At 34.2% G+C, this 25,319-nt stretch overlaps 6 protein-coding genes across 10 annotated transcripts in view; 3 read left to right on the top strand and 3 right to left on the bottom strand.

Moving 5' to 3' along the window:
- Window positions 1–963, top strand: part of LOC119632331 — a 4,053-nt gene extending 3,090 nt beyond the window's left edge. Inside the window, exon 4 of the mRNA XM_038025182.1 lies at window positions 35–963. Coding sequence (XP_037881110.1) covers window positions 35–943 — 909 coding nt within the window. The 3' untranslated portion in view covers window positions 944–963. The remainder of the gene's footprint in view (window positions 1–34) is intronic.
- The window catches only part of LOC119631879 (histone chaperone asf1), a 7,466-nt gene extending 2,122 nt beyond the window's left edge, over window positions 1–5,344 (bottom strand). For 2 of the 3 annotated variants that reach the window (XM_038024428.1, XM_038024427.1), the window contains exons 1-2: window positions 5,216–5,344; window positions 4,254–5,147 (exon numbers count right to left, since the gene is read on the bottom strand). In XM_038024428.1, coding sequence (XP_037880356.1) covers window positions 4,254–4,982 — 729 coding nt within the window. In that variant the 5' untranslated portion in view covers window positions 4,983–5,147; window positions 5,216–5,344. Of the gene's footprint in view, window positions 1–3,971; window positions 5,148–5,215 lie in introns of those variants that run through there. The other variant, XM_038024426.1, reaches the window with a different exon arrangement.
- Window positions 5,345–9,039: 3,695 nt separating this feature from the next.
- LOC119631823 (trafficking protein particle complex subunit 8) lies at window positions 9,040–15,971 on the top strand. Of its 2 annotated transcripts, XM_038024345.1 has the most exons (14): window positions 9,040–9,356; window positions 9,430–10,229; window positions 10,287–10,493; window positions 10,549–10,652; window positions 11,009–11,257; window positions 11,319–11,781; window positions 11,855–11,995; window positions 13,572–13,722; window positions 13,807–13,953; window positions 14,015–14,230; window positions 14,291–14,479; window positions 14,549–14,995; window positions 15,056–15,094; window positions 15,331–15,971. In XM_038024345.1, the coding sequence occupies exons 1-14, from the start codon at window positions 9,191–9,193 to the stop codon at window positions 15,969–15,971; spliced, it is 3,960 nt and encodes a 1,319-aa protein (XP_037880273.1). In that variant the 5' UTR covers window positions 9,040–9,190. The 2 variants fall into 2 exon arrangements, with proteins under 2 accessions (XP_037880273.1, XP_037880272.1); XM_038024344.1 differs by having other exon boundaries at window positions 9,042–9,356; window positions 14,015–14,479.
- A 100-nt stretch (window positions 15,972–16,071) lies between these two features.
- Window positions 16,072–16,850, bottom strand: LOC119632143 (uncharacterized protein C1450.15). Its single transcript, XM_038024920.1, has one exon. The coding sequence runs from the start codon at window positions 16,785–16,787 to the stop codon at window positions 16,077–16,079; it is 711 nt and encodes a 236-aa protein (XP_037880848.1). The 5' UTR covers window positions 16,788–16,850; the 3' UTR covers window positions 16,072–16,076.
- Window positions 16,851–18,288: 1,438 nt separating this feature from the next.
- On the top strand, window positions 18,289–23,415 carry LOC119645131 (UDP-glucose:glycoprotein glucosyltransferase). Of its 2 annotated transcripts, XM_038045068.1 has the most exons (3): window positions 18,289–18,379; window positions 18,465–18,773; window positions 18,837–23,415. In XM_038045068.1, the coding sequence occupies exons 2-3, from the start codon at window positions 18,512–18,514 to the stop codon at window positions 23,231–23,233; spliced, it is 4,659 nt and encodes a 1,552-aa protein (XP_037900996.1). In that variant the 5' UTR covers window positions 18,289–18,379; window positions 18,465–18,511; the 3' UTR covers window positions 23,234–23,415. The 2 variants fall into 2 exon arrangements, with proteins under 2 accessions (XP_037900996.1, XP_037900997.1); XM_038045069.1 differs by lacking the exon at window positions 18,289–18,379 and having other exon boundaries at window positions 18,456–18,773.
- Window positions 23,293–24,874, bottom strand: LOC119645133. Its single transcript, XM_038045072.1, has 3 exons — window positions 24,089–24,874; window positions 23,922–24,030; window positions 23,293–23,855 (listed from the first exon to the last, which is right to left on the bottom strand). The coding sequence occupies exons 1-3, from the start codon at window positions 24,851–24,853 to the stop codon at window positions 23,731–23,733; spliced, it is 999 nt and encodes a 332-aa protein (XP_037901000.1). The 5' UTR covers window positions 24,854–24,874; the 3' UTR covers window positions 23,293–23,730.
- Window positions 24,875–25,319: the final 445 nt, after the last annotated feature.

Genomic DNA, 25,319 nt, shown 5'->3' with positions numbered 1-25,319 from the left:
TAAACAAAAACAAGCAGAAATGGATAAACAAAAGCTGACAGAAGCAGATAAGATAAAGAAAGAGGAATTGGAGAAACTAAGGCAAGCAGAACTCGAGAAACAAAAGCGCGGGGAAATTGCCAAACAAACTGCTATGCCGAAGGGAGATCTTGCGTATAAGAAACCGGAATTAGATAAAACAAAGCGCACAGAGCATGAAGCTGGGATGGACATGTATAAACAATTGAAAGCAGAACTGGAAGAGCAAAAGAAAGCCGAACAGGAACTACAAAGGGAAGAAGACCTTGCGAAGCAAAAACAAGCTGAACTGGATAGACAAAAGATAGAGGAACTGGAAAAATTATTAAAAGAAGGAAAAGAAAAACAAATGGAAATGGAAAAAGAAAGGCAAAAAGACCTCGAAAAATTACTTCAACTAGAAAGGGAAAAAGAGAGAAAACTTAAAGATAAGGCGAAACGTTGCGCCGAACGCAGAGATGAGGCGACTGAAGCTGACGATGAATGTGAAGACTTCTTTAAAGAAAGCAAACGTTTCGTCACAGCTCCTAACCCTAATCGGTATCCTGGTTTTGCCCCCAAAGCTGCCGACATAGTAGTGGTTGGCTCTGAAACTGGCAGTTATAATAGTCTATGCAAATTGATAAGTGCCGGCTTTCGCGCCGCTGATCGTATCCTCGTCATGACACCGTGGGGCAACTTTGTTCTCTTCCGTTGCGAGAATAAAAAGAATAAAGATATAAGAAACTATTTTCTATTTGATGGCTGCACTTGCAACGTTAACCGTTTCCGTCATTTGGATTTAAGTGTTGGTACAGCAGGCCTTTTGAGCTTCAAGGAGGTCAACGATCTAATCGAATATATACGCCGAGTACGTAAGCAACGTCACAGAAGAACGGTTACGAAATGTACCGCTAATGAAATTTGCAAGCAATATTGCGTATAAGAATGTGTTTCATTACCGTTTCATCACTACTGGTGATTTCTATGTATATATGTGTGTATGTGGCCTCGTAATTATCTACTAATTTTTTTCCTGAATATGTGAATGTGTTTGTCATTGTATACAAATTTTATATCACTTTATGTGTTAAATTGTTCAAAATTGTAATTATAAAAGAAATTTATGTTTTAGTTTTTAGAAGAAATAATTTGCTAATATATTTACATATATATATATACATTAAATATATATATATATTTGTATAACATAATTTATAAATAATAAAAATTATAAGGAATCACCCAAATAAATTCAAAACGAATTATTATTTGCAAGGGCTCTTAGATGGGAAGCGTAAATACATAAGCATATATAAATATATACAAACATAAATACGTATCGACGCTCAATTCCACAAACAATAAGATCTCTTAAAGATACTCCAACGAACATTTTAATTTGAATAAAATCGATCATAATTATCGCAAATCTAAATATGGAATTTCATCGTTACTTCATTTTTATATTTGCGCACCCAAAAGGCAAAAATAAAGTAAATCGTTTTGGCTCGGGTAACTTCTGTAAAACAATTCGCATGCACTTTTTAAAGCAACAAGCTTCTTATATTGATCTTGTGCTTACTTCCGCGTGGAAATAAAATTTTCGCATGCATAAAATATCGTACATTAAGTGGAAGCTGAGGTTCATACTACAATTTCAGAAAATGAATCCATTGAAATCCCCAACAAGTAAATATCGAGCAAAAGGATATAAAGGGTAGAAAAAGAAATGCAGCCATTCGAATAGAGCCCAGCATTGTGCTGGCAGCAAGTTGCTACATACTCTGTTCGGGCGGCCATTATTAACAACAAGTTCAGAGGACTATCAAAATTGGGCTCAACCATTAATCAATTAACTTGACCCTCGCTCTCCTTTCTACTGGAATGCAACATAATTTCAATACAAATATGACGTCACAATGATGCCAAGCAGCTTACAGGAAATGAAAGCAAAAGTTCGGCCATATTTTCCTTGAAATATACCGTGAAGTGAACCGTATTTACAAAATGGACGTCCTTCGAAATGAATAAAAATGGCAAAAATTGTCTGAGAAGTAGGGTAAACAACTGTGTTAGCAGCAGATTTCTTTAGCTTTTAGACCTTGCTAGGAGTTATATGTCATTGAACAACTCATATTTTACATCAACCTTCTTAACATGGAAATGTTATTCAGCTATTGATTTTCTTTAGATCTAAGAGCTTCATCCCAAGTATTAAAAAATCAATAAAGTCAAAAACTTGAGAAAAGATTCATCAATTAAATCGAGAACTAACCAAAAAATTTATAAGAGTGTAAATTTATTGAATAAGAAATTACAACACTGTCACTGACGATATAAGCCTTCAAACTTTCGCAATAAACTAAAAAAAAAAAAAAAAAAATGCTTCCTCCTCATTATATCTATCACTAATATGGTATTGCATATTAAATATGTTAAGTTAGACGTAAGGGGACATTTCCCCACATCGTAAATTATATATCAGACGATGGGATAAACGTCTATTGGTCTATTAAAATGTAGAATGTGGAATGTGGAAGGAGGGTTTGCAATTAAAAATTCGAAAATTCGAAATCGAAGAAATATATTAAGTTATTTGTGTAGAGAGAACTTCGCCTTTTGCAGAAGTATTATGGAAACTGTATAAGGTTCCTGTTCACCCAACTTCCGTCCCAATTCGATTTTTTTTTTTTTTTTTTTTTTTTGCCCAAGACAAATATTTTGATTCCAGACATTTTTTTCTACTGTCCTCAAGTTAGTTTAAAGAACTAGTAAAATCTCCACTTGAATTCCGTCCGTAATTTATGAAAACCACCAATTGTTCCCTTCATAAAATACAATTTTAAGCCTTTCTCCATTTAAATCTTGATACAAAGATCAAAAATGAAATATACCGCATCATTAAGAAAGTGGGAAACTAGGTTTCAGTTTGATCCATAATCTATGAGCTGCTGTCAAGATGTATGAAAACATAATTTGACATAATGTATCTTTATAAATCGTATCGCATATGAAAGGATCCATGATTTACAATTCCCCCAAATTTCAGAAAGATGTCCCATTATTTTCCTGGAAAAATTCAAACTCTTTTGAACTTCTGTCAGGTGGCGAGCGAATGTCTAAATTCGCATTATTGCTAGATTACAGCTTCTCAATTCATTGCATGAGATAAAGTAAATTTTCTTAAAAATTGATGATGCGAACACAACTCACCTAAAGGTCAGTTAAAGATCATTTCCAATTTTATTGAAAATATGAAAGAGATCAATATTAATCGATAACTAGTAACCATTGCTTACGAACATTTAGAATTGTCCATAGATTTACTTGATTTGCGGGAAGGAAACAGATCTTAGATCTTTACAGTGCAGTGGATAAAATAAATCCATTGAAAGCCAATGGTAACAATTTAAAAGTCAAAGCAATCAGAACTACAGAAATTCAATATTGATCACCGTTTTACATTAGAATGAATGATTGTTTTGCGCTGGGACTGTCAGACTCCCCGAACCTCATTTCTCTTATTTAAAACCAGCAGCATGAGTCCAGTTGTACCTACATTGCATCTCGAAAAGTGCCGACGTAATGTACGATACAGTCACCGCATGGCAGTGGTTGAGACAATTTGAAGTTCTGTTTTATGATTAAATTTGATTTTTACAAGAGTGGAAATAAATTATTTTAAATCCTCCACGCTATTAATCATTGAAAAAGGACTTCTTACTCAAAAAAAAATCAAATTTTGATCCACTTATTCATATTTAATATTATAAATATTAATATGAAATGTCGAAAAGACTAAAGCGATCCCAAGTTCGGATGAAACAAAACAAACGCTTTGATTCAACATTTCCTACATAAACCCCCTGATAGTCGCCCGGACGATAGCGAAAAAAAAACATATTTATTTTTAATACATTTCCTTTTTTATGTAAATCATATGATGTAAAGCCAAAAAAATAATTTAAAGATTTCGGTCATAGGAAAACAACTAAGATTTTATTAAATTATGAATTAAAATAATTATAAAACAGAGAGTGAATTAAGGCCAATTTCTAGACATACAAGGCATTAAAAAAAAAAGAATGAAAATCGGCAACTCAAAAGTTCTATTAAATCTGTCAATCGAGAAATTGCAAACAATTTCATTTCACTCAAGAAAGAAAAAATATGTTCTAATTTTGGATATTAAGCGAATGAGATATGAAGAGCTACGAAAATTCTTGGGCATTTAAAAAAAAAGGAGGGAATACCTAGCACTCCATTGCCAAAGAATTTGAGTTTTCATTAAGAGCATTTACACCACATCCTATAGGCATAGTTAAACTGTTATCGTCTATGGTAGCTTCGGGTACGGTTGTTAATGTGGTTGTTCCTGTGGTATTATCGGCAGCCAAATGTACGTTTGAAGAAGCCGCTAAAACAGCATCTGATTCACTTGAGCACTGCATATCGTCATCATCAGGGTTTTCTACAGCGTCGTGACCATTGCCGTTTGTCAAGTCATTCGAGGCGGCGTCGTCCCAATTAATTTTAAAACGTGTTACCCGTGGTTTGGTAGCCAATATATTACGTACAAGTTTGTCAAACATAGGTTTCGATGGCGGATTTTCACGCATTTCTGGGTCCGCGTAATCATTATTTACAAAATAACCTACACGCACAAATTCTTGACCTCGATACGAGCAAGTTAATAAGACTATTGTAACACCCACTGCATCCGGTTCGGGTATTTTAGTGACATCTGGCGGATCGGCTTGGAACACGAATATATGTCTGCCTTCAGGTACGGGACCTACATATATAGTATCCAATACCTGATCATAGTCTTCAGACTCTGCGGACCCAACGTATATCATTTTCCATTCGAGATCTTCCTTCAATTCTTCAATGCATTCGAAGGTTAACTCAAATTGAAATGGATTAAAAAAACTGCTAGGATTATCTAATACCACAACATTTGTTATATGAACTTTAGCCATAATTTTTCTTTCCAAACAGGCAACTTAGGGAATCAACCAAGGTACAGTCAAAAAAACATATATTAGCACGCACAGTTAGGCATGCAAGTAATCATGTAAACTGCAGTATACAAATTGGTACTTTTGTTTTTAGAGCCTTTAAAAAGAATGCTGCACAAGAAGACTCTAAAAGTGTAAAAAATATGAAGGATAAGTTGTTAATTGCATATAGTTATATCGGAGCAAATACTTACTATTTTTTATGTTAACTCTTTTTTCTTTTAAATTGGAAGAAAATATACTTTTTATGTTATTTTCCGTTTGTAAAAAACTGATTATTTCACCACACGATATGATAAAATTCTAGAATGTTGCCAACTTCCCGCCAAAATTGTTAAACCGGTGTTGGTTTCCATTTCAATTATATTGCTTACCTGTCTTTATAAAACAGATATGTTATGCAAAATTATGCTTCTCAGAAGTTTCTCAATTTCAGGAGGAAAATGTCCGTAAAAAAGCATATCTTCGGCGAACGTATTTTTTTTCTTCAAGTAATGAATAACGCAACGAAATAAAATTAAATAAAACTATCAAAAAAAATGTATGATTGCATGCTTGCCAAAATAATAACGCACAAAATTGGCTAGGGGGTGGTCGCGTATCTGAAAGTTAGGTTTCACTTTCGTTTTTCGGCTAGCGTATGAGGCAGTATTCAGTATGGTTTGATAGATTTGTTTTCTTGCCTCACGTATGCACAAAAGCTGTTAATTACACTTTTGTCAAATTAGACGAAATCCATATAACCCAAGTTTTGCACGAATTTGCTCCAAACTATTTTCAATAAAAGTTAGAACGAAAAATTTCTCTTAGATTGTATTTATAATAAACACGAACATTATAGGTCAATACCCTACATCACGTTGTCTACAATAATTCTAATTTTTATTACAGAACACAAAAATTATATCTTGTTTCTATATGAAGCACTTATTATTCTTCTTTTTTTTTTGGTATGTTGAATGGAGATGGACTAAACCAATAGATTTGTGGCTTATATGTCCAGATAATATGACTTATTATTCAGATAGGGTGAGAAATAAAGAAATTAATTATTTTACTAACAAACTTCAAATGTAAACTTTTGTTAGCTTAAAATTCAATGTCATACATTTAATTCTGATCACATATAGCCACTTAAGTTTCATAAATTTTGCTTTAACCTGGATATATAAGCCATATTTAATTGACTTGTATTGATAGCAGAAATAAATATATACTGTAGTTTGATATATGATGTGGATGGGTATTCAACAAGCAAAAACAAAAAAAAAAGGGGATAGACAAAATTAAATGGTACCCTTATGAAAGTTTTAACTTGCATTTTTACAACAGCCGATATGATCATATACATACGTATGCCAAAAAGCTTGAAATTGCAATATGCGCCGCATTGCTCAACAATCAAATCAAATCAAATTACTGCGTACTATTAAGAATTTACTTTTTAAGTAAACAAAAATATGTAAAAATTTTGACCAGAAAATTAGTATAAATATAGGCGACAGCAAAACTTCAATAAAACATCATCACTTTTTTAAATGTCAAGCTGAGTTCGTCTTGGCTTTACATTAAAATAACAAACTTAATTTAATTTATTAGGGATGCTCCAAACTGAGGTTTATTCATCTTTACAATACGATCTTCCTCCTTGCACCATAATACTTTTCAATACATAAAAACAAATATAATGATATAGAAATATATAAAAGTGTAAACATAAATTAAAACTGAAAATTATTGCAGCGTGGAAGAAGCATGATGCCGCGGCAGGAGAATCAATCTTACTTAGCAAGTAACCAATAAAACGAGCAGCAGTACTGTGTGGACATCGACAATCACTATGCTTTATAGTATTGTAGTAAATCGAGGCATAGATGTAGACGCAATTGTATATTATAGATAATAAATTATAAATTTTAGAAGGTCTTCAGTCTAACAATCGTTTCAATACAAAGTGGTAATGAGTTCCACAGCTTTACAGCGTATCCTTGTTTTCGAATACGAATGAGTTTGTGAAAAAAGATTCAATTTCTGATGTTAATAATAATAATAATAATAATTTGACAATCAAAGGAATTTCTGAACGGAACCATGTCTCAATTCTCTCAGTCTGTTCCGAAGAAACGTTTGACAGAATGGTTTTTCATGTTATTTTAAGTCTTATGATATCATGAAATTTTGGACTCAAATTCTTCAAGTACACCAAATTATTCATACGCATAGGTGATTTAAAGTTTAAGCGAACAACCGTTTTCTACATTCTTTCCCCCTAATGAATAGTACTCCACAACGACCTTCTCCTTCTGTCATGCCTTCTCAAATTATTTCCAATGAAATAAGTAGAATTATTTGCTGTATCGCAAGAATTGAACATTATCCCTACGCGAAAACAATAAAGATCCGCGAATCAACTGTGAAAGACATATCAAATTGGGCTAAATTCCTCAGGTGCTAGAATTCCAATACGAAAATGAAAAAAAATTTGTAGAAAACGCTTACACGATATAAAAAATCGTTAATCTAATCTAAAATGCGCAAATGCTCAACGTTCTTGCACTCACGTTTTTTATTAAACGCCATTCAAAATCACACTGCCTATGGTCTGACAATTTATGGCAATACTTAGAAATCTAATATAAACACCGTAAAGCCGCCCCATCACCAATCTTTCAGACGCAATACTTTTATTTGGGATTTCGAGTTAAGATGGATCAAGCCAATAAAATTTGTTGATTATATGTTCCTATAATAAACCGTAGCAATTATTAGCAAGAAATGTTTATAAAACATAAGAAGAAAACTGCGGTCATGATAACTAAAGCCGATATGCTAAGTGTACGCAACGTTTTAAAAAAAAAATATCATGAATTAAAAAGAAAAATTCGCTCCGCTAATAAAGCAAGTTAATTCCCCGAGATGACATACATTTTTTGCGGCACGGAGATCGATGGTGGTAGCAACAAAAAAGAAAAATTAACTAATTAGCCAGTCAAAACGTTGCATATAATCCAATCAAACATTCAAACGTAAATGAGTGCGACGGGATGCCAGTCTCCCTTCACTGATCATCTCAAGATTGCTCCGACAACGAAGATTACCCTTTGATAATTTTTCGAAAATCTCTTAGAATCTCAGAAATTGTTTAACCTATCCCGTAATTTTGTTGTTTTTTTTTTTATATATATTTCCAATGTGAGGATGCAAGCAAAGCGGTTAAATTAATTTTTGCCTATGCATATGAAAATCGGTGGCTCTATATTAATTACTGGCTTAGTCCATTTCAAATGTATATATGTATATATAAATATATTAATTGTAGTATATTGTCTAACTAACTGAATTATGTTCATTGCGCTTTTGTTTGCATAAAACAAATGCATGCATGCAAAATTATAAGTTTTATATATCAAATTCATTATTTTCAGATAAATTATTTGGAAATTTCCTCGTGTGTGGTATGCAAATGTAAATAAGAAAATACATTTTTTTTTTTGCACAAATTTGCTTAATGTACTCTTTTTCTAGCAAATTAAAAACGTAAGGCGATGTTAACGTGAGGTAATATTACAAATACAACCCGATGAGATTAGAAAATATACATTATCATCGTAAAACGAAAGCAAAAGAGGAACTATATAATGCGATTTAGAGTGAATTTCTATAAGCTAGCATCTGCTCGCAAGCAAGAAAAAAATCTCTGAAGAATCTTAATTATTATCCTGCATGCTTCACCTTGAATGGACGTAAGGCGAGCTATGTAAAAATGCAAAGATTTGATGAATCCATTTCATTAACATATGATATATTCATCCAATGATAAATTAAATTTAATATTTTTTTTCTACCAAAAAAGCCATATCAAATTAAAAATGTTATCTGCAATAATTGTTGCAATTATTAAAATTTCATCTTGTCATAATTTTGTCTAAATCAACCGAATTGAAATGTTTCGTTTAATGTAAGTAGCGATTAATTAGACCAACTTTGCCCGTTTCAATTATTTTGCGCCCTTATGATATTGTATACAATAACGTAACGCCGATGAATGTGCCAAAAACAAACAAAAGTAGACTAACACTGATCTAGAAATTTTTCATAAAAAATTTGCATTGCAAGAATTAACTGCGAATGAATAAGTTTTTGTAGAAATATCACGAATTTTCTTGACTATGATTCATTTAACTGGTCATAATTATAACGCTCGTGAAATTATACAAAATATATTTTCGCCGTTGGTAGGCGTAATTACCAGCTTTCATGCCGATGAAGTGTGCCATCGAAATAATCTGTCTTTCGTTGAACTGTTGCAGCCTTTTGCTCGTTTGCAAAATGATGGTATGTTGTGGTATACTTTTTTTTCTCTTCTAACTTTAATTGCATTTTTCTCCGATATTACTTCCAACCTTAGCGCAATTTCGCGATGTTCTAGCGACAAGCGTGTCAATAAGAGGTTTGCGTTTAAACTTTTGTGACGTAGACTGGCGTCCACCACAAACAGTGCTGGCACGTAAAATGCTTAATGAATCTGTCACTAATGCTCATAGCAGTAAAACTAAAGTATTAAATATAAATGGTGTGAATTTGGAATTGCCAGATGGTGTTCCATGGTTTGAACATTGGCGTGAAACTTTTCTGGCCGTGCAATTTCCTGCAGACCATGAATTTACCCGGCATTTATTGAGTTGTTTGATTGTATTGTCTAGTGGAGATCCTAACGTAGTAGAAACGGCCCAAAAGTTGACACAACGCGTACATCAAATGCAAAGCGTTACACCTCAAAAGTTGCCCAAATGGTTTCAGCCAAACGATGTGCTTAACAGTTATGTCATTTTGCATGAAGGCAGCCAAGGTGACTTGTCGAGAGCTCAGCAAAGTTATGAATTACTTAAATCCACATTTATTGATTCGAAATGCTTTCTGATACAAGTGAATTCACTGGATGGGACGATTACCAGTGAAATACCCGACTATTGGACTGCCTTCATTAAAAGACAACCTAAAGTTAGTGACAATGCAGTGACTGGTAATACAAGCACAGATCAATTAAGTGGAAATAAAACACCACAAGATATTAGTGGCGTGTCTTCGCTGGCTATGCCTAATATGCATATGAGTGTGTTAGGTGAACCCTCAACAGCTCACGAAGCAAATGAAGTTGCCATTTTACATCCTCTAAGTCCGGTGCAAGAGCATGCCACTGAAGCTATAGTTAGTGAACAAAACTTAATTGTCTTATTAATAAAATAAGGATTTTTTTATTACAAGAATTCCAGGTTTTCAATAAGCTGTGAAAGCATAGCTTCACAAAACATTAATCCAAATGTTTGGTCAGGCGATACGGAGGCTGAAGCTCATTATGGTCAATGCTTGAATGCTATGGACGTGGAAAATTTAAGGCATTTTGTACAAGATTACGCAGTACGCGCTCTAATACCGTATGTGGAACAATTGGTGGCAACTTTAAATGAAGCCGTAAGTACGAAATTAAAAATGTATATGAATGTATATTCATTCAAGTGCAAAATAGGTAACCAATAAGAAAGGGGTAAGCAAATCATTATTGAGTGCCACTAAACGTTGGTTTGTTACTAGCAAACCGGGGGCCAGTGCTAGTAATCAAAATGCTGTCATGTAAGTAAAATGTAAAGAAATTTTAGCAAAAACTTCGACCAAAGGTTTGTTAGATTAATTGAATTTAAATAAGATGTGGAGACTTAGCGATTAAAGTATAGCTTATTTCTCTGTTGGCTGTCCCTTTACCGAAATCGCTTTTTCTACAACTATCAACTACAAAGACCAAGTGTTAGTCTTAAAATCCCTAGTTTCTTGCAATCAAATATTTTATACAAATTATTCCCGATATAAATATGCAATACGCTACAAATTTATTTCATGAAAATCAAGTCTCGGTCGAAAAGCAGTATAGTCTTTCTTCTTCTTTTTTTTTTTTTTTTTTTTTTGTAAAATAATTCTTATATCTTCCGAAGCTACACCCACGAATCGGCAGAATTACAGACGCGCAGACTGGGAGATTTATATTTTATGTTTTGTCACTATAACATGGCCTTTCAGGCCTATCATCAGGCTAAACGAGACTTCAATGCCGATTCTGCCTGGCAATATTATGCAGGTGCATTGGAGATGGCCGCCCTTTCCGCATTTATGCTGGGAACAGCAAATCGCAAAACCTATGATTACATGGAAGACGCAATTGCGTGCTATTTGAATGTGTGCAAGTAAGTTAAGTAAAATTGCTTTATAATATTGTTTGTTAATGTGAGATTTTTATATCCAAAGATTGCAACAATTTGCAACACGTGCCACATTATTAAGCATCGAGTGCTTAAAAACGGCCCGTTTATATGGTGAAGCGGCTAAACAATTGATTCGTATGACTAGTGAAGAGTCCGACTTACGTTCCGCGTTACTGCTAGAACAGGCTGCGTATTGTTTTTTGGTCTCCACACCAGTCATGCATCGTAAATATGCATTTCAAATTGTTTTGTCGGGAAATCGTTATTCACGAGCCGGCCAGCGCAAACATGCTTATCGGTGCTATAATCAAGCATATCAAGTATTTCAGCAGCGTGGTTGGAGTTTAGCCGAAGATCACATACAGTTTACAATGGCTAAACAAGCCTATATGTTGAAGAAACTTGATGAGGCAAGCTGTTCATTTGCTCATCTCTTAAGGCCTGGTAGCTTACAAGGAGCTCAACAGCAGTTATCATTTCTAAAAGAATATATACAAACGCAAAACGTAAGATTATAAAACTTACGCTTACAAATAATTGTGAATTTTATTTTTCTGTTGTTGTGTTTGTGATTTTAAGGAATATACAAAGCGTCATCCAGAAATGGGTTTATTAACTCTCGCCTTACCGCAAGTTTTACAAGATTCAATTCGCGTTCTTACTTTAGCGCCACCGGCACCAACTACAAACCATGTTCCAGCTTCGAATATAGATATAAATGTAAGAATATTGGTGTGGAATTAATTGGTGTTATAACGTATTTACTTGCTAATCATGTTAATTCGAATTAAGTAACAATTGTAGCCTGGAAAAGATCAAGGCTATAAAATCGGCTCTTGAAGGTGATAGGATTTATGATTTCAGTGCATTGTGACATCGATCCTTCAAAGCAGAAAGATATTTTATTTATCCCTGTCGGCATAAGTCAGCTCAAATTTGAGATGATTTCCTCATTTCATAATGTAAAATTAAATCATAGCAACACACATATGATAATAGCATTTAGCGGATATTTTTAATCAGAATGAAAATCTTTGATAAACCCGACCATGCCCGATATTTCCGTTCATTCATCATTTATATTTATGAATATGAAACATATTATATTAAGAAAGGCGCCCTACACCAACGTATCGTTCATCTAGGTTTTTCTCTATATCTGACCTGCGAGCACAATAACAAATTTGACAAATTTTCATACAACTGGTAGGAGAAACTAAAGTTGCAGCAAGACAAATGTATCACTTCTATTTGAAAAAGAAGCACTTGCCAACGGTCCGTATAAAAAATTGGACATAGACATGGTAATAAATTGTGCCTCTTTTTGTACCCTACACTATTTATAATACAGAATATGAAAGCCGATAGCCTTAGATGCTAGTGCTTTTAAGAGTTTAGTCTTAGAATTTATTTCTCTGACGAAATTAATAATAATAATAATAATACAGAATATATTAAGTTTGTGCGGATACATGTAAGCGTAAAAATATTTAGGGTAAATCTAAGTGTTTCCATAACGATCTCTGATGTCTGCCCACGCATTTGTGCGTTCAGCCTGCAAGTCACAATTATTGATATATTTTCACGATTTTTTGTACACTGTACGAACATAGAAAGTGGAAGGACTAAAATGAGTTGAAATTTTTTGTCATCATCAATCTAGTTTTATGTCAAGCATTAAAAGATATGCGTTAGAGATTCCATAAATTTTATTTTATATATTTGGCCTACGTTACTTGTGACTCTCATGGCGGGTTCAGTTGAAAATTTTAAGAATCTAAAATGCTATCGAATGTGAACATATATAATGCTATCCTTTCGGCGATAGGAAAAAATTAAAGCGAGAGAATATTATGATAATCCGCAAGTATTTACGACCGAATTTTTTAAGCAAGTGTTTGATATGTTTCTTATAATTGTAAATTTGACGACGATATAAAAATGAATCCCTGACTTTATCCCTCACTTTGAATTTGCGCAATGGAAATTAATAATTTAATAATTTCATAATTTGTAGGGAAGAAATGTATTTTTCTTTTGTCTTACGGTTGCAAAAAAATTTACATTGGGATAATTGCAAAAAATTCGTCACGATCTTAGCATTGCTCAAACAAGTATTTTGAGACCTTTATTAAAATTTCGGAACTTATATGAAGTTTTTTTGAATTTTCGATACGTTATTATTCGTAGACGCAATATTACATTTATATAATGCACGATAACTGCGATAATCATTGATTTGGGGAAAGCAAGTAAATTATTTTCAATTATTTTTAAATTTTAATCAAATAAAAAGAGCGATTTAAAGGATGAGTTTATTTGGCATAAAATTGAGGAAATGTTGGTTGCAGCCACAGCCAAGAATCGTCCTTTGATTTTTAAACCCTTGCGAAGCTTATTTTGCAAAGAGAATCCTACCACAGACAATCCTATAGCCGTGCAGGGCGGTAAGTACTCTCATCTCTCATCTAATTGAGAGTAATATATTTTTATTTGATAATGGATACGACTTGTTGTTGGTGTTGTTATAGAACCACTTATTATTTCTGTTACCATAATAAATACTATACGCTGTGGCCTTGTGCTTAACAATGTGGACTTGTTATGGTCTCTTAAATTGGACAATGGCGATGAATTAAGTAATATGTGTTTATACGAAGGCGGTTTCGATAATTCTAGTAAGATCTTTTCTGGTTCATTTATGTAATTCATAATTAATTGCATTTTTTTTACTTGTAGATAAATCCGCTGTTAAGGCAGCTATTAAAACCTTTACATCTCAATCCTTAACATTGGAAGAAAGGGCTCAAGAAATTTTACATTTTAAATTAACACCAAAACTGACCGGATTACTTATGGTAGTAGGTATTGTCGCTCAAATATCTTCCATAGTAGACCCGAATATTGCGCTCAAAGGTTCCTTGATTTTTGAGAAGCACACATTTCGTTCGGCTGGTAAACAAGCACAAAACTCACTTAATGATCAAAAGTTAAATATACGCATTATACCGCCAGTGCCAGTGTTAAGTGTGTGCTTTTCATCTGTACCCGCTGATTTGATAGTCGGCGAAATAATACCCATTACTATAACATTAAGAAATGAGGGTGCTAAACCTGTAGAAGATATATATCTAAGTTGTGATAATCCACGCTGGTTAACATTACAGGATAAAGAGACCCATATACCGCTGTCTATTTTAAATTGTAAGTTAATGTAAATTTCGCTTTTTCTTGGCTTTCTTTTTCCTCATCATCATTTTATTTCCGTTTAAGCTATCAAAAATTTGTCTAATGAACAACTGGTTAAAGATAAAGAGATTCGTCGCCAGCATGTTTGTCGTTTGCTTAAGCCAAAATCATCCGAACATTTAACGCTCGAAGCTCAAGAGACAGTCTCCATAACGGCTTGGTTGCAGGCTCCTTACGATAAAGGAGAGTTTACTTTGCGTTTAATGTTCTATTATGCTTTACCAGCAAATCCGGCATCTGTGTTAAAATATCGTTTAATTCGTCATCACTGGCAATTTCAAATACATGAATGTCTCTGCTCTGAAGTTAGTTGTGTTGTTAGCAACTGTCAAACCGGTGAGCTTGGTTTGAATATTAACGTACGTAATAATAATAAAACTCCACCACAACATCCCTTACTAAGCGAATTATATATAAACTCATTGGCTTTACTCTCGGAGCAATTTCAACTTAACAAGGAAAAATTCTATGGTATTTAAATTGAACGATAGTTATGTCTATAAATAATTCAAAAATTCTGTTTTCCTTTAGTAACAAACCAAATGGAGATTTCCGCTGGCTTACTGGGAGGTAAGTAATTAAACTTTCAACATTTTTTTATCCATTGCACGGATACATTAGCTTTAACCATTATCGACAATAAATAAAAATCTACGAAGTTTTTCAATAAAATCCTTATTTCAAATTCAAAAACCAAAATCAAAATATATATAAATAAAAAAAAAAAATTATTTATAACTACATACAAGTAAATTAAATCTTTTTACATTAAATCGAATAAAAATGCTCTCTCGTCGTTTTTCTAGATCGCTCTTTAAAATCCTCCAAGTCAGCAAGTTTTCAATGTCGACTGCAACCTTCGCCTCACGAGAAAAACAAGGCCATTTCTTCCTTTCAGAATTTATTAGCAGAACGACTTTCGTATCGCGAAGTCATGCCAGCAAATGCCGTTCCCAATGAATATCCCACCATGCCACAATTATCGGCCGTTTACAGCTTTTTAACTAATCATGAAACCACTTACTTTAATTTCAATATCACTACGGAGGAATTCAATAAAATTTTAGCGAACTATGAACCACACAGTACTCTGGCTGTTTGCTGGGCCGCCGCCGTCGTCCAAAATGGTTTACAACGCTTGGCGCAGGGTCAACATTTTGTACAACTGAAATACCTTTATGAAAAGAATTCGTGCCCATTAACAGATTCAAAACAATTTAGTTTGTTGGATAAAGATAGTTTGTCGGAAAAGAAAATAGCGATCGATGAATTTGCTAACAAAAAATTCTTAGAAATTAATGATCTATGTAGCCAGTTATTCGAAAAGTCAGAAATACAAACTGACTTTAATGAAGATACAGAGGATCAGTGGGAAGTCAACGATAATTACATTGGACAACGTTGTCTTCTGGAAGACGATACATTTCTATTAAGTGCTAAGGCTTAAATAAATAAATAATAATTAATAAAATAAATCTTTTTTTGAAGGCAAATTTATATTTATTGATTTTATATTAAGAATGACTAGAAAATTAATTTTTTTATCGCAAATTTAAGATCGTTTTTTATTAATATAAACTTTACCAGTAGCATAGAGTACTCGTGAACACGCGTATATATTCGCCAGAGCGCTGCCCAACAACGCGCCCACCACATTTGGTACAGGATAAACTTGCCATTCACGGTCCCAGTCCAATGGTGCTACTACAGAGCCGGCCCAGGCACCCAACATGCCGCCCACGGCATTGTACTTAAACAACTCGACAGCAGTTTCTTCATTTTTGGTGAGAAAATCTGGCTTTTCACAAAAACACACTTGCAAAGCTCCCTCCGCACCCAATAGAAAAACGATAGGTGATACGGAGAACAACGTTAATAGCATAGCTAAGATAAAAGTCTGCTCATAATTTTGTAACACTGGTGCCCCTAATATAATGCACACAAATCCAAATAGCAATGTACATAAAAATTGCAACATAAGACCACCTGCCAGTTCTTTGGGCGTAAAATAACTTGCCTTCTTTTGTTTTTGCTTCTGTGTTAATAAAGTATTCTCTTGATGCCCATAATAATGAGAGAGAATTATTTTCAGCATTTCTCCAGTGAAAACAATTGGTATTATCAAGGAATTCCAAAAGCTGCCTAAATGTGACCAGCTTCGTTTGTATTGCATTGAAGTCATACAGACCAATACTACTGCTAAACTAATGGATAAATGGAATAACTGATGTTTAGTTTTCTGTGAATCAAATTTCGTGGCCATTTTTTGTGATTTTCATTTATTTATTTATAAATCTTGTGAAATTTACTAAAAAAAATACTTCTCTACTTTCGATAAACCGAGATTTTTACATTTTTTTACTAGAGACGACATAGCCGAAATTTGTAGACTGAAGTTCTAAGGCTACAACAGATAAAAGCTTTTCTTACTCCAACGGATAAAACCTTCAGTTACCTGGTGGGCTGTGTATATAAAAAGCTTTGCTTCATCGCGCTGACATATGGCAGCATAACATAACAGTACTTGTTAAGAATCTGAATAAAGTGTACTAACTCCCTTCGCTCTTATTGTCATACTAAGCAATTCATAAGTTTTATATAAACTGTGGCGCCCATATTATTCCTTGCACTGTAGCATTATCGTTTCCGCTAGAAAATAACGAAAAACAAATAAAGAATTTGTACTTGTAATGAACAATGCATGAAACGCAACCAATCGAATGTACGTACAGTACATTAGACGCTATATCTAAAGTGCATGAAACTGAACTGAATTTGAACTTTAATTTGAATTTTAATTGTAATTGTTGTAAATAGGCGTTAGTTGTTGCATTGTTAAAAACTGACGAATGTTCAAAGGCTTATTAGTTACGAATCCATTGTTATAAATAAGTTTTAAGCGTCAAACACATTGACTGCATATGCACTGCCTACCTGCTATAATATAATATATAATACAACTTCGACACATATCAGGCATTACACGATTGCAGTAAAATTTGTTTCGCTTTGCAATCAAAAAGAAGCTTACTTTACTTTTTAAGGTTTTGTTTTTGCAACAACATTAGAATGAAATTATCTACAATTCGACGAAGAATTAAATGTATAAACATTTGAATGGTTAAATATACTTATTAAAGAGCAATTCCATTAACGTTGAAACTTCAAACCCGCCGCGATATTAATTTTTTTACCTTTAAAAAATATTTTCGTGATCCAAGTTTATATAAAGAAACAACATGCATCGCAAACGCTCCATAATGCTATAAAAGGCACCGCATTTTTCGGACTTGAATTTTGGTGTGCCTTATGGTCTGATGGTAACATTAAAATAAATTTTTCTAAAAAGTATCTTACAAATGTGTAATGCGTCTTAACGTCCCGTAGAGTCATTCAAAGAGAAACATATATTATTATTGCTTTAACATACAAGATAACGCAAATATTTCAGCAAAAATTTCTTTGGTAATTTTGGGAATAAACACATAGCTGGTAGTTAGCTTTCGTTCGTTATATTCAGCTGTATTCTGCAGTGTTGCGTGATAGCTGTGTATCAAACAATATGTACCACGTTATCGTATGGTGCGTATAATCATCACATTTAAATGCATGATACATGATGGATATGCAGCTCGTCGAAATAATACGAAATTTTACAACATTGTAAAATTTGTTTGTATTGCTACGAAATGTTTCTTTTTTCTTCAGTTAATGTTTAATAGGTTTTTTCTCATCTCTGCCGACTGATGCAGAAAAAAGTATTGGAGTTTTATAACGATAGTGCGATGCCACATCAGTTTTTCTGCTTTAGTTGCAAAAAAATTTGGAAGAAACCGAACAAATATTGAATCAAAGGTAATTCATATTGAAAAAACTATCATTTTAAACAAGGAACATAAGTTAAACATTTTTGAATTATAGAACATTTATAAAATTTCAGACATTGACGTGTCTAGCCTGAAAAGATTCAGACGTTTTATTAAGAGTATGCCGCTTAACTATAACACAAGCCATAAATGGGCTTTCCTAATATTTTTACTGTTTTACTTTTGTTTAACATTAATCCGAAGCGATAGTGTAACGGAAAGTAGAAGCAAAAGCTTTCCAATTACTACACTAATCAATGCCAAATGGAATCAAACTCCCTTGCATTTGGAAATAGCCGAATATTTGTCAGATGAAAATCGAAATTTATATTGGGATTTTATTGACGATGTGACCAAATTGGATGTTGCCTTAAGTGATTATGGTAATTTCCACTAAATATTAAATATAATATATTAAAGTCTCTGTATTGCGAACTGTTTTTCAGTTACCGAATCTCAGCGGTATAACGCTGTTATACATTTACTAGAACCACGTTTAAGTGAATTGCAAATACCTTTAATGAAATTGGTAGTATCTATGCACAGTCTGACGCCGCGTATACAAACCCAATTTCAAATTGCTGCCGGTGTATTAAGTAAAAGTTCATGCCCAGAAGCGCTAACATTTGTTCAAATTGGCAAAGAAGTAATTTGCGGTTTTGCTCAGTTAAAAAAGAGATTATCTCTAAATAATGACATATCTTTGGACGCATTGATAAATCTACACAGCTTTGATCACATATATCCCGGATCTGAAAATAATTCGCTCACTGCGATTTTATATGGTGACTTAGGATCAAAAGCTTTTGCTCAGTACCACAAGTATTTAGCTGAAAAGGCTCTCCCCTTAGGAGTTCGCTATGTAACACGTCACTATTTAACTTCCATTGGGTCTAAAGTAAATAAACGCGTACGTCTGTCCGGCTATGGCGTAGAGTTACATTTAAAATCTACCGAATATAAAAGTCAAGACGACGCCCCTAAACCAGCCGAGGAGACACAAAATGAGCTTGATACGGAGACTGCAGAAACCGAAGTTCAAGGTTTTAATTTTCCTATCTTGAAAACCCGTTATCCCACTTTGGCTCATTCGTTGGACAAGTTACGACAAAGTTTATTGCAAGGCAATGAGGAAATAGCTCAACTTAAAGCTTGGGAGTTTCAGGATTTAGGTCTACATGCCACAGCGGCTATAGCTGAAATAGAAGGAGAGGAAGCTTTGCAAATTTTGCAGTTTATTTCACATAATTTTCCAATGCAGGCTCGAGCACTATTAAGTCACAAGGTAACCTTTCAATTGAAAGAGGAGGTAAAACACAACATCGATACCTTTGCACGGAGTCTCAATATTGTCCCACCCGACGGTGGATTATTTATCAATGGTCTCTTCTTTGACGCTGATACTATAGATCTGAATTCATTACTCGAATCTTTAAGGTCAGAGGTGCGAGTTTTGGAGAGCTTACATGCCAGTCAAGTAAAGGGTGCTTTAGCTTCTTCTCTGCTAGCCTTGGATTTTGCTGGACCTGGCTCTAGAGATTTTGCTATAGATATACGTGATACTGCCATTATGTGGATTAATGATATTGAAAAGGATTCACAATATAGACGCTGGCCGTCTAGTGTTACTGACTTATTAAGGCCTACCTTTCCCGGTATGTTAAGGAACATACGTAAAAATGTTTTCAATTTGGTCTTGCTGGTAGACCCCTTGAGACCGTCCAGTCGTGGAGTTATTAAATTAGCCGAAAGTTTTATTATACATTTGGCTCCTGTACGCTTAGGCTTGGTGTTTGACATACGTCCTAGTGATGGTACAGATGAGGAGGATTATCGTTCTCTTGTCTGCGCGTTTAATTATGTGACTCAGCAGAAGAATAGTCGAGCTGCCCTTAGTTTCTTGACGGATGTTTTCGCAACTGTAGAAACCACACAACTAGTAAAGCGTCATCATATACGTTCGCAATTAACAAAAACATTTTATAAAATATCAGCAACAGCTTTGGATGAGATACTTGATGAGGATTCTGATTTTGATTACGGACGACAGTTAGCTATTGAATTTGTAGAGCGCTTAGGATTTTCGGATACACCGCAAGCTTTATTAAACGGGGTACCAATGCCCACGAATCTCTTAAATTCAGACAGTGACTTTGAAGAAGCTACATTTTCAGAGATTATGCAGCAAACTACAACTTTGCAAAAAGCTGTTTATAAGGGTGAATTAACAGATAATGAGGACATCATTGACTATCTTATGAATCAACCACATGTTATGCCTCGTTTAAATCAACGCATTTTGGCTGGCCACGAAAATTCAAACTATTTAGATCTCTCCGGCAAACCGTATCTTGACCTAAAAAATGTTAAAGCGTTAGCCCAACTATCTACCCGTGATATGACTGCCACTCTGTTACATAATCTAAAATATTTTGAGGGTAAACATACTTCAGAGAAAATCGGTCAAAACCAATTGCATTTTGTAACTTTATGGTTATTTGGGGACATGAAGAATGCCATGAGCCGCGATTTACTTAAGAACGCTTTAATTTTTCTTAAAGACGCTGCTAGTGTTCGTCTAGCATTTTTGCCTAATGTTGAGGGACCGGAATTATCTGATACGACTAACCTAAATCGCTTAGTGTGGGCGGCCATGCACACTATGTCGCCTGCAGAAGCTACAGAACAAGTTTTGAAATGGCTAAAACAGCCAAATAAAAAACCGGAGATTCCAGCCCGTCTGCATGATATACTTTCTTCTACCGAACTGCATTTGAAAATGCTACGCGTTTACGCAAAAAATGTCTTAAATTTAAAAGTTTCACAACGTTTAGTCATAACCAATGGAAAAATTATTGGTCCATTGCCCGACGACGAAGCTTTTGGCATAGAAGACTTTGGTTTAATTGATCGTTTTAATACCATTCAATATGGGGACAAATTACGTAAAGTTTTAAAGTCTCAATTGAATTCTGCAGAACATATCCACATAAACAGCGATACTATATTAAAATTATATGCATGTTTATTACCCAGGCAATCAAAAACTCGATTTAAACTCCCAGATAATGTTAAGGAGGCATACTCAGTGATTAAATTAAAGCCAAAACATACGCACTTGCCACATTTTGATATTGCAGCTGTAGTAGATCCGGCATCACGAAGTGCCCAGAAGCTCGCTCCCATACTAATACTACTACGCAACACATTAAATTGCCAAATGTTGGTTTACCTTACTCCAGTGAGTCAGCACAGTGATATGCCGGTAAAAAATTTCTATCGATATGTGGTAGAACCTGAAGTACAATTTTCGCTCGATGGTGGCCTCGCTGATGGACCTGTTGCAAAGTTTACGGGAGTGCCCGCGAATCCTTTATTAACACAGAATTTGCAAGTCCCCGAGAATTGGCTGGTAGAAGCAGTACGTTCAGTTTACGATTTGGATAATATTAAGCTTGGCGAAATTGGTGGTCCAGTGCATAGTGAATTCGAATTGGAATATTTACTCATAGAAGGGCATTGCTTTGACTCTAACACCGGAGCACCACCCCGTGGTCTGCAGATTACTTTAGGTACCGACGAGCAGCCCACTTTAGTGGACACGATTGTTATGGCCAATTTAGGCTATTTTCAATTGAAAGCTAATCCGGGAGTATGGACGCTACGTTTGCGCGAAGGTAAATCGGCGGATATATACGACATTACCTTTACTGAAGGACCTAATACTCTGCATCAAAATGGTCATACGCAAGTAGTAATTACATCCTTACGTTCACATGTTATTAAATTAAGAGTAACTAAGAAACAGGATATGCAACAAGCTGATCTGTTAGGTGATGACGATACACAAACTCAAAGTGGTATATGGAATTCTATAGCTAGTTCTTTTGGTGCAGGCGGTAGTGCTATTACATCCAATGAAGATGATACGGAAACCATTAATATTTTTTCTGTAGCCTCGGGCCATTTATATGAACGTTTACTGCGCATAATGATGTTATCATTACTCAAGCATACTAAATCTCCAGTAAAATTTTGGTTTCTCAAGAACTATTTATCACCGCAATTTACCGATTTCCTGCCACATATGTCCCGAGAATATGATTTTCAATATGAGTTAGTACAGTATAAATGGCCACGTTGGTTGCATCAGCAAACGGAAAAACAACGCACTATATGGGGCTATAAAATACTCTTTTTGGATGTTTTGTTTCCTTTGAGCGTACGAAAGATTATATTTGTTGACGCTGATGCCATAGTAAGAGCCGATCTAAAGGAACTGCATGAAATGGACTTGGCTGGAGCACCCTATGCTTACACACCTTTCTGTGACTCACGTAAAGAAATGGAAGGCTTTCGTTTCTGGAAACAAGGTTATTGGCATAATCATCTTATGGGACGACGTTATCACATTTCTGCCTTGTATGTAGTCGATCTGAAACGTTTTCGTAAAATTGCTGCCGGCGACCGTTTGCGTGGTCAGTACCAAGCTCTTAGCCAAGATCCAAATAGTTTAGCAAACCTAGACCAAGATTTACCTAACAATATGATACATCAAGTTGCTATAAAATCGTTACCGGAGCAATGGCTATGGTGTCAAACTTGGTGCAGTGATAACGCTTTCAAAACGGCTAAAGTGATCGATTTATGCAACAATCCACTGACTAAAGAAGCCAAACTTACTGCCGCCCAACGTATTGTCCCAGAATGGAAAGATTACGATAACGAAATCAAAACTTTAATGGCTCGTATCGAGGATCACGAAAATGCCGATCATTTTGAACAAACTACGGAAGAAATTGACACCAATCACGTTCGAAGTCATAAACACAGTGAGCTGTGATTTACTATAATAATTTTTAGTTAAATATTTACACTTTGTAAAAAAACAAAGTATTTTTAAAATTTTCTAATAACTCCGTACATTTATGGGGAGGGAAATAGGAAAAAAATCATATAAAAATTTAAAAAATGTTGATAAAAATATCCTTAATTTTTGAAGGAGCCCTTGATTAACATTCCTAATCTGAAAAAAAAAAACAATTTCGAGCTATCAATTTTAAAATTAAATTTGTAACAAAATTCTAGCAGCAATCAAATTTATTGTTCCATCGGACCCACGAAATTCTGTGAATGAACTACACATACACAGAATTTCAATTTCAAAATGAGAATGAGCTGATTTGGCCAACACCTAAATTTTTTTTCTACAAGTCTTTAATTTCGAAACAACCTCAAATGGATAATATCTTTTGTTGCTAACAAAATCAAGTTTAAACAAATAAAAATGTACAGTTTTATTGATTTCTTAAAAATTTTTGTTAAAAATAATCATTTTTCTCATTTTTGCTGCAGATTTATAACGGAATCAGCAACACGTGTAATCAAAGCATTTAATACATTAGTCGTTAATTTAGGACTCCACATTTTTGCCAACTCTTTTTCGACCTTATTTTGGGCATTCTCTTTGGGAGAAGAAGACGATAAAGTTTGTTACGAACATAAATATTTTAATATATAGTTGATCATACCGTTTCGAATCGTCGGCATTCTTAATGTCAAAAATACCACTAAATCTTCACGAAGAGGATTTTCTGTGTCACAAATAAAATGGAGAGCTTCTGCAGTTTCTCCCGGTACCTGTAAATGGAGACCATCGTTACTTTTTAGATAATACATCGTTATCAACATCGCCAACCTCATTAAGATTAACTATTAATACTACATTACTACTTTTAATTTTCGCTTTGAACCGTTCGATGATTTTTCCATAATCGGTAATTGCTTCCTTAGAATTGAAATCCTCTTTACCCATTTCAACAAGCTGTTGGCTATTATCAAAACACTTAGCGGCATGTGTAGCCATTTCCTTGACTATAGATTGGACATCTCCATTATCGTAAATAAATAAATAGTTGGCCGATTTGGAGCTAACTTTATTCAATATATTTTCAATTCCAGATTCTAAACTGATCCACACATTGGGGTTTAAGCCTGTATACTGCATTTTTAGTTCTTGGTAAGAACAGTTTTTAGGATTAGACGCACGCCGCCAAATAAGGTGCACAGGAGTAAACAAGGTGGTCAACACCACGCCCGACACCATTACAAACACAGCGCCCATTAGTGGACTGTATGTTATGGTTTTTTTTTGAACCTTAGGTTTATTTTCAGACACTACGTCGCCTTCTTTGCTTAATCCTTTTATAACCCGGTCAGTTTCAGATTTCGAATGTTTCGATGGTTTAGGACGGTCGCTATTTAAATGTTCATCATCTGATTCACCTGAGTCACTTGAAGTTGCTTCCGACGGTGACTCTTTGGACAATGGAGGTTCCCTATGTATTGAGCTACGTGACTCAATGCCCAACATTTTTATATATTTAAAATTTACTCGTAATGAAAAATAAAAGAAAAACCAACTAACAAAATTTGTAAGCTTATATATTTTACTATTTACCATGTATACTATGTATTCTATTCCAAATAAGTTGCCATACAACAAAATTTTTTTTTTCATTTAGGCCTTAAAGCAGTTATACGTTATTTTCTTTTCGAGTTAAAAAATCATAATGATAAAGGAATTAAAAAGCGGCGTCATCACGCTATTTTACAAGAAAAAATAAGAAAATCTATATATGGGCGAAAATATATGGTTTATACATAAATACATGAAAAATGACCATAAGAAAATTAGTTGAAAAGCAAATAAAATTTTGGTTGATTAATGAAAAATAACGAATAAAGAGAAATAAGTATAAAACAAGAAGCAAGGAGGTGAACTTCATTGACGCAGTGAATCAAAGCAAATGAATAATATAAACGTTTTGATTTGAAAATAAATCGTCGGTGTTGCTTGTTGCTTTCATTCCTTATAAAATAATACAGCGTGCTAACGAAAATTTAAATTCACATAACATAGAAACGTT

This window comes from Glossina fuscipes, unplaced genomic scaffold, assembly GCF_014805625.2.
Source record: "Glossina fuscipes isolate IAEA_lab_2018 unplaced genomic scaffold, Yale_Gfus_2 1, whole genome shotgun sequence".
Classification (NCBI taxonomy): domain Eukaryota; kingdom Metazoa; phylum Arthropoda; class Insecta; order Diptera; family Glossinidae; genus Glossina; species Glossina fuscipes.
The sequence above is the reverse complement of the archived record's forward strand: the minus strand, read 5'-3'. Positions and strand labels throughout refer to the sequence as shown.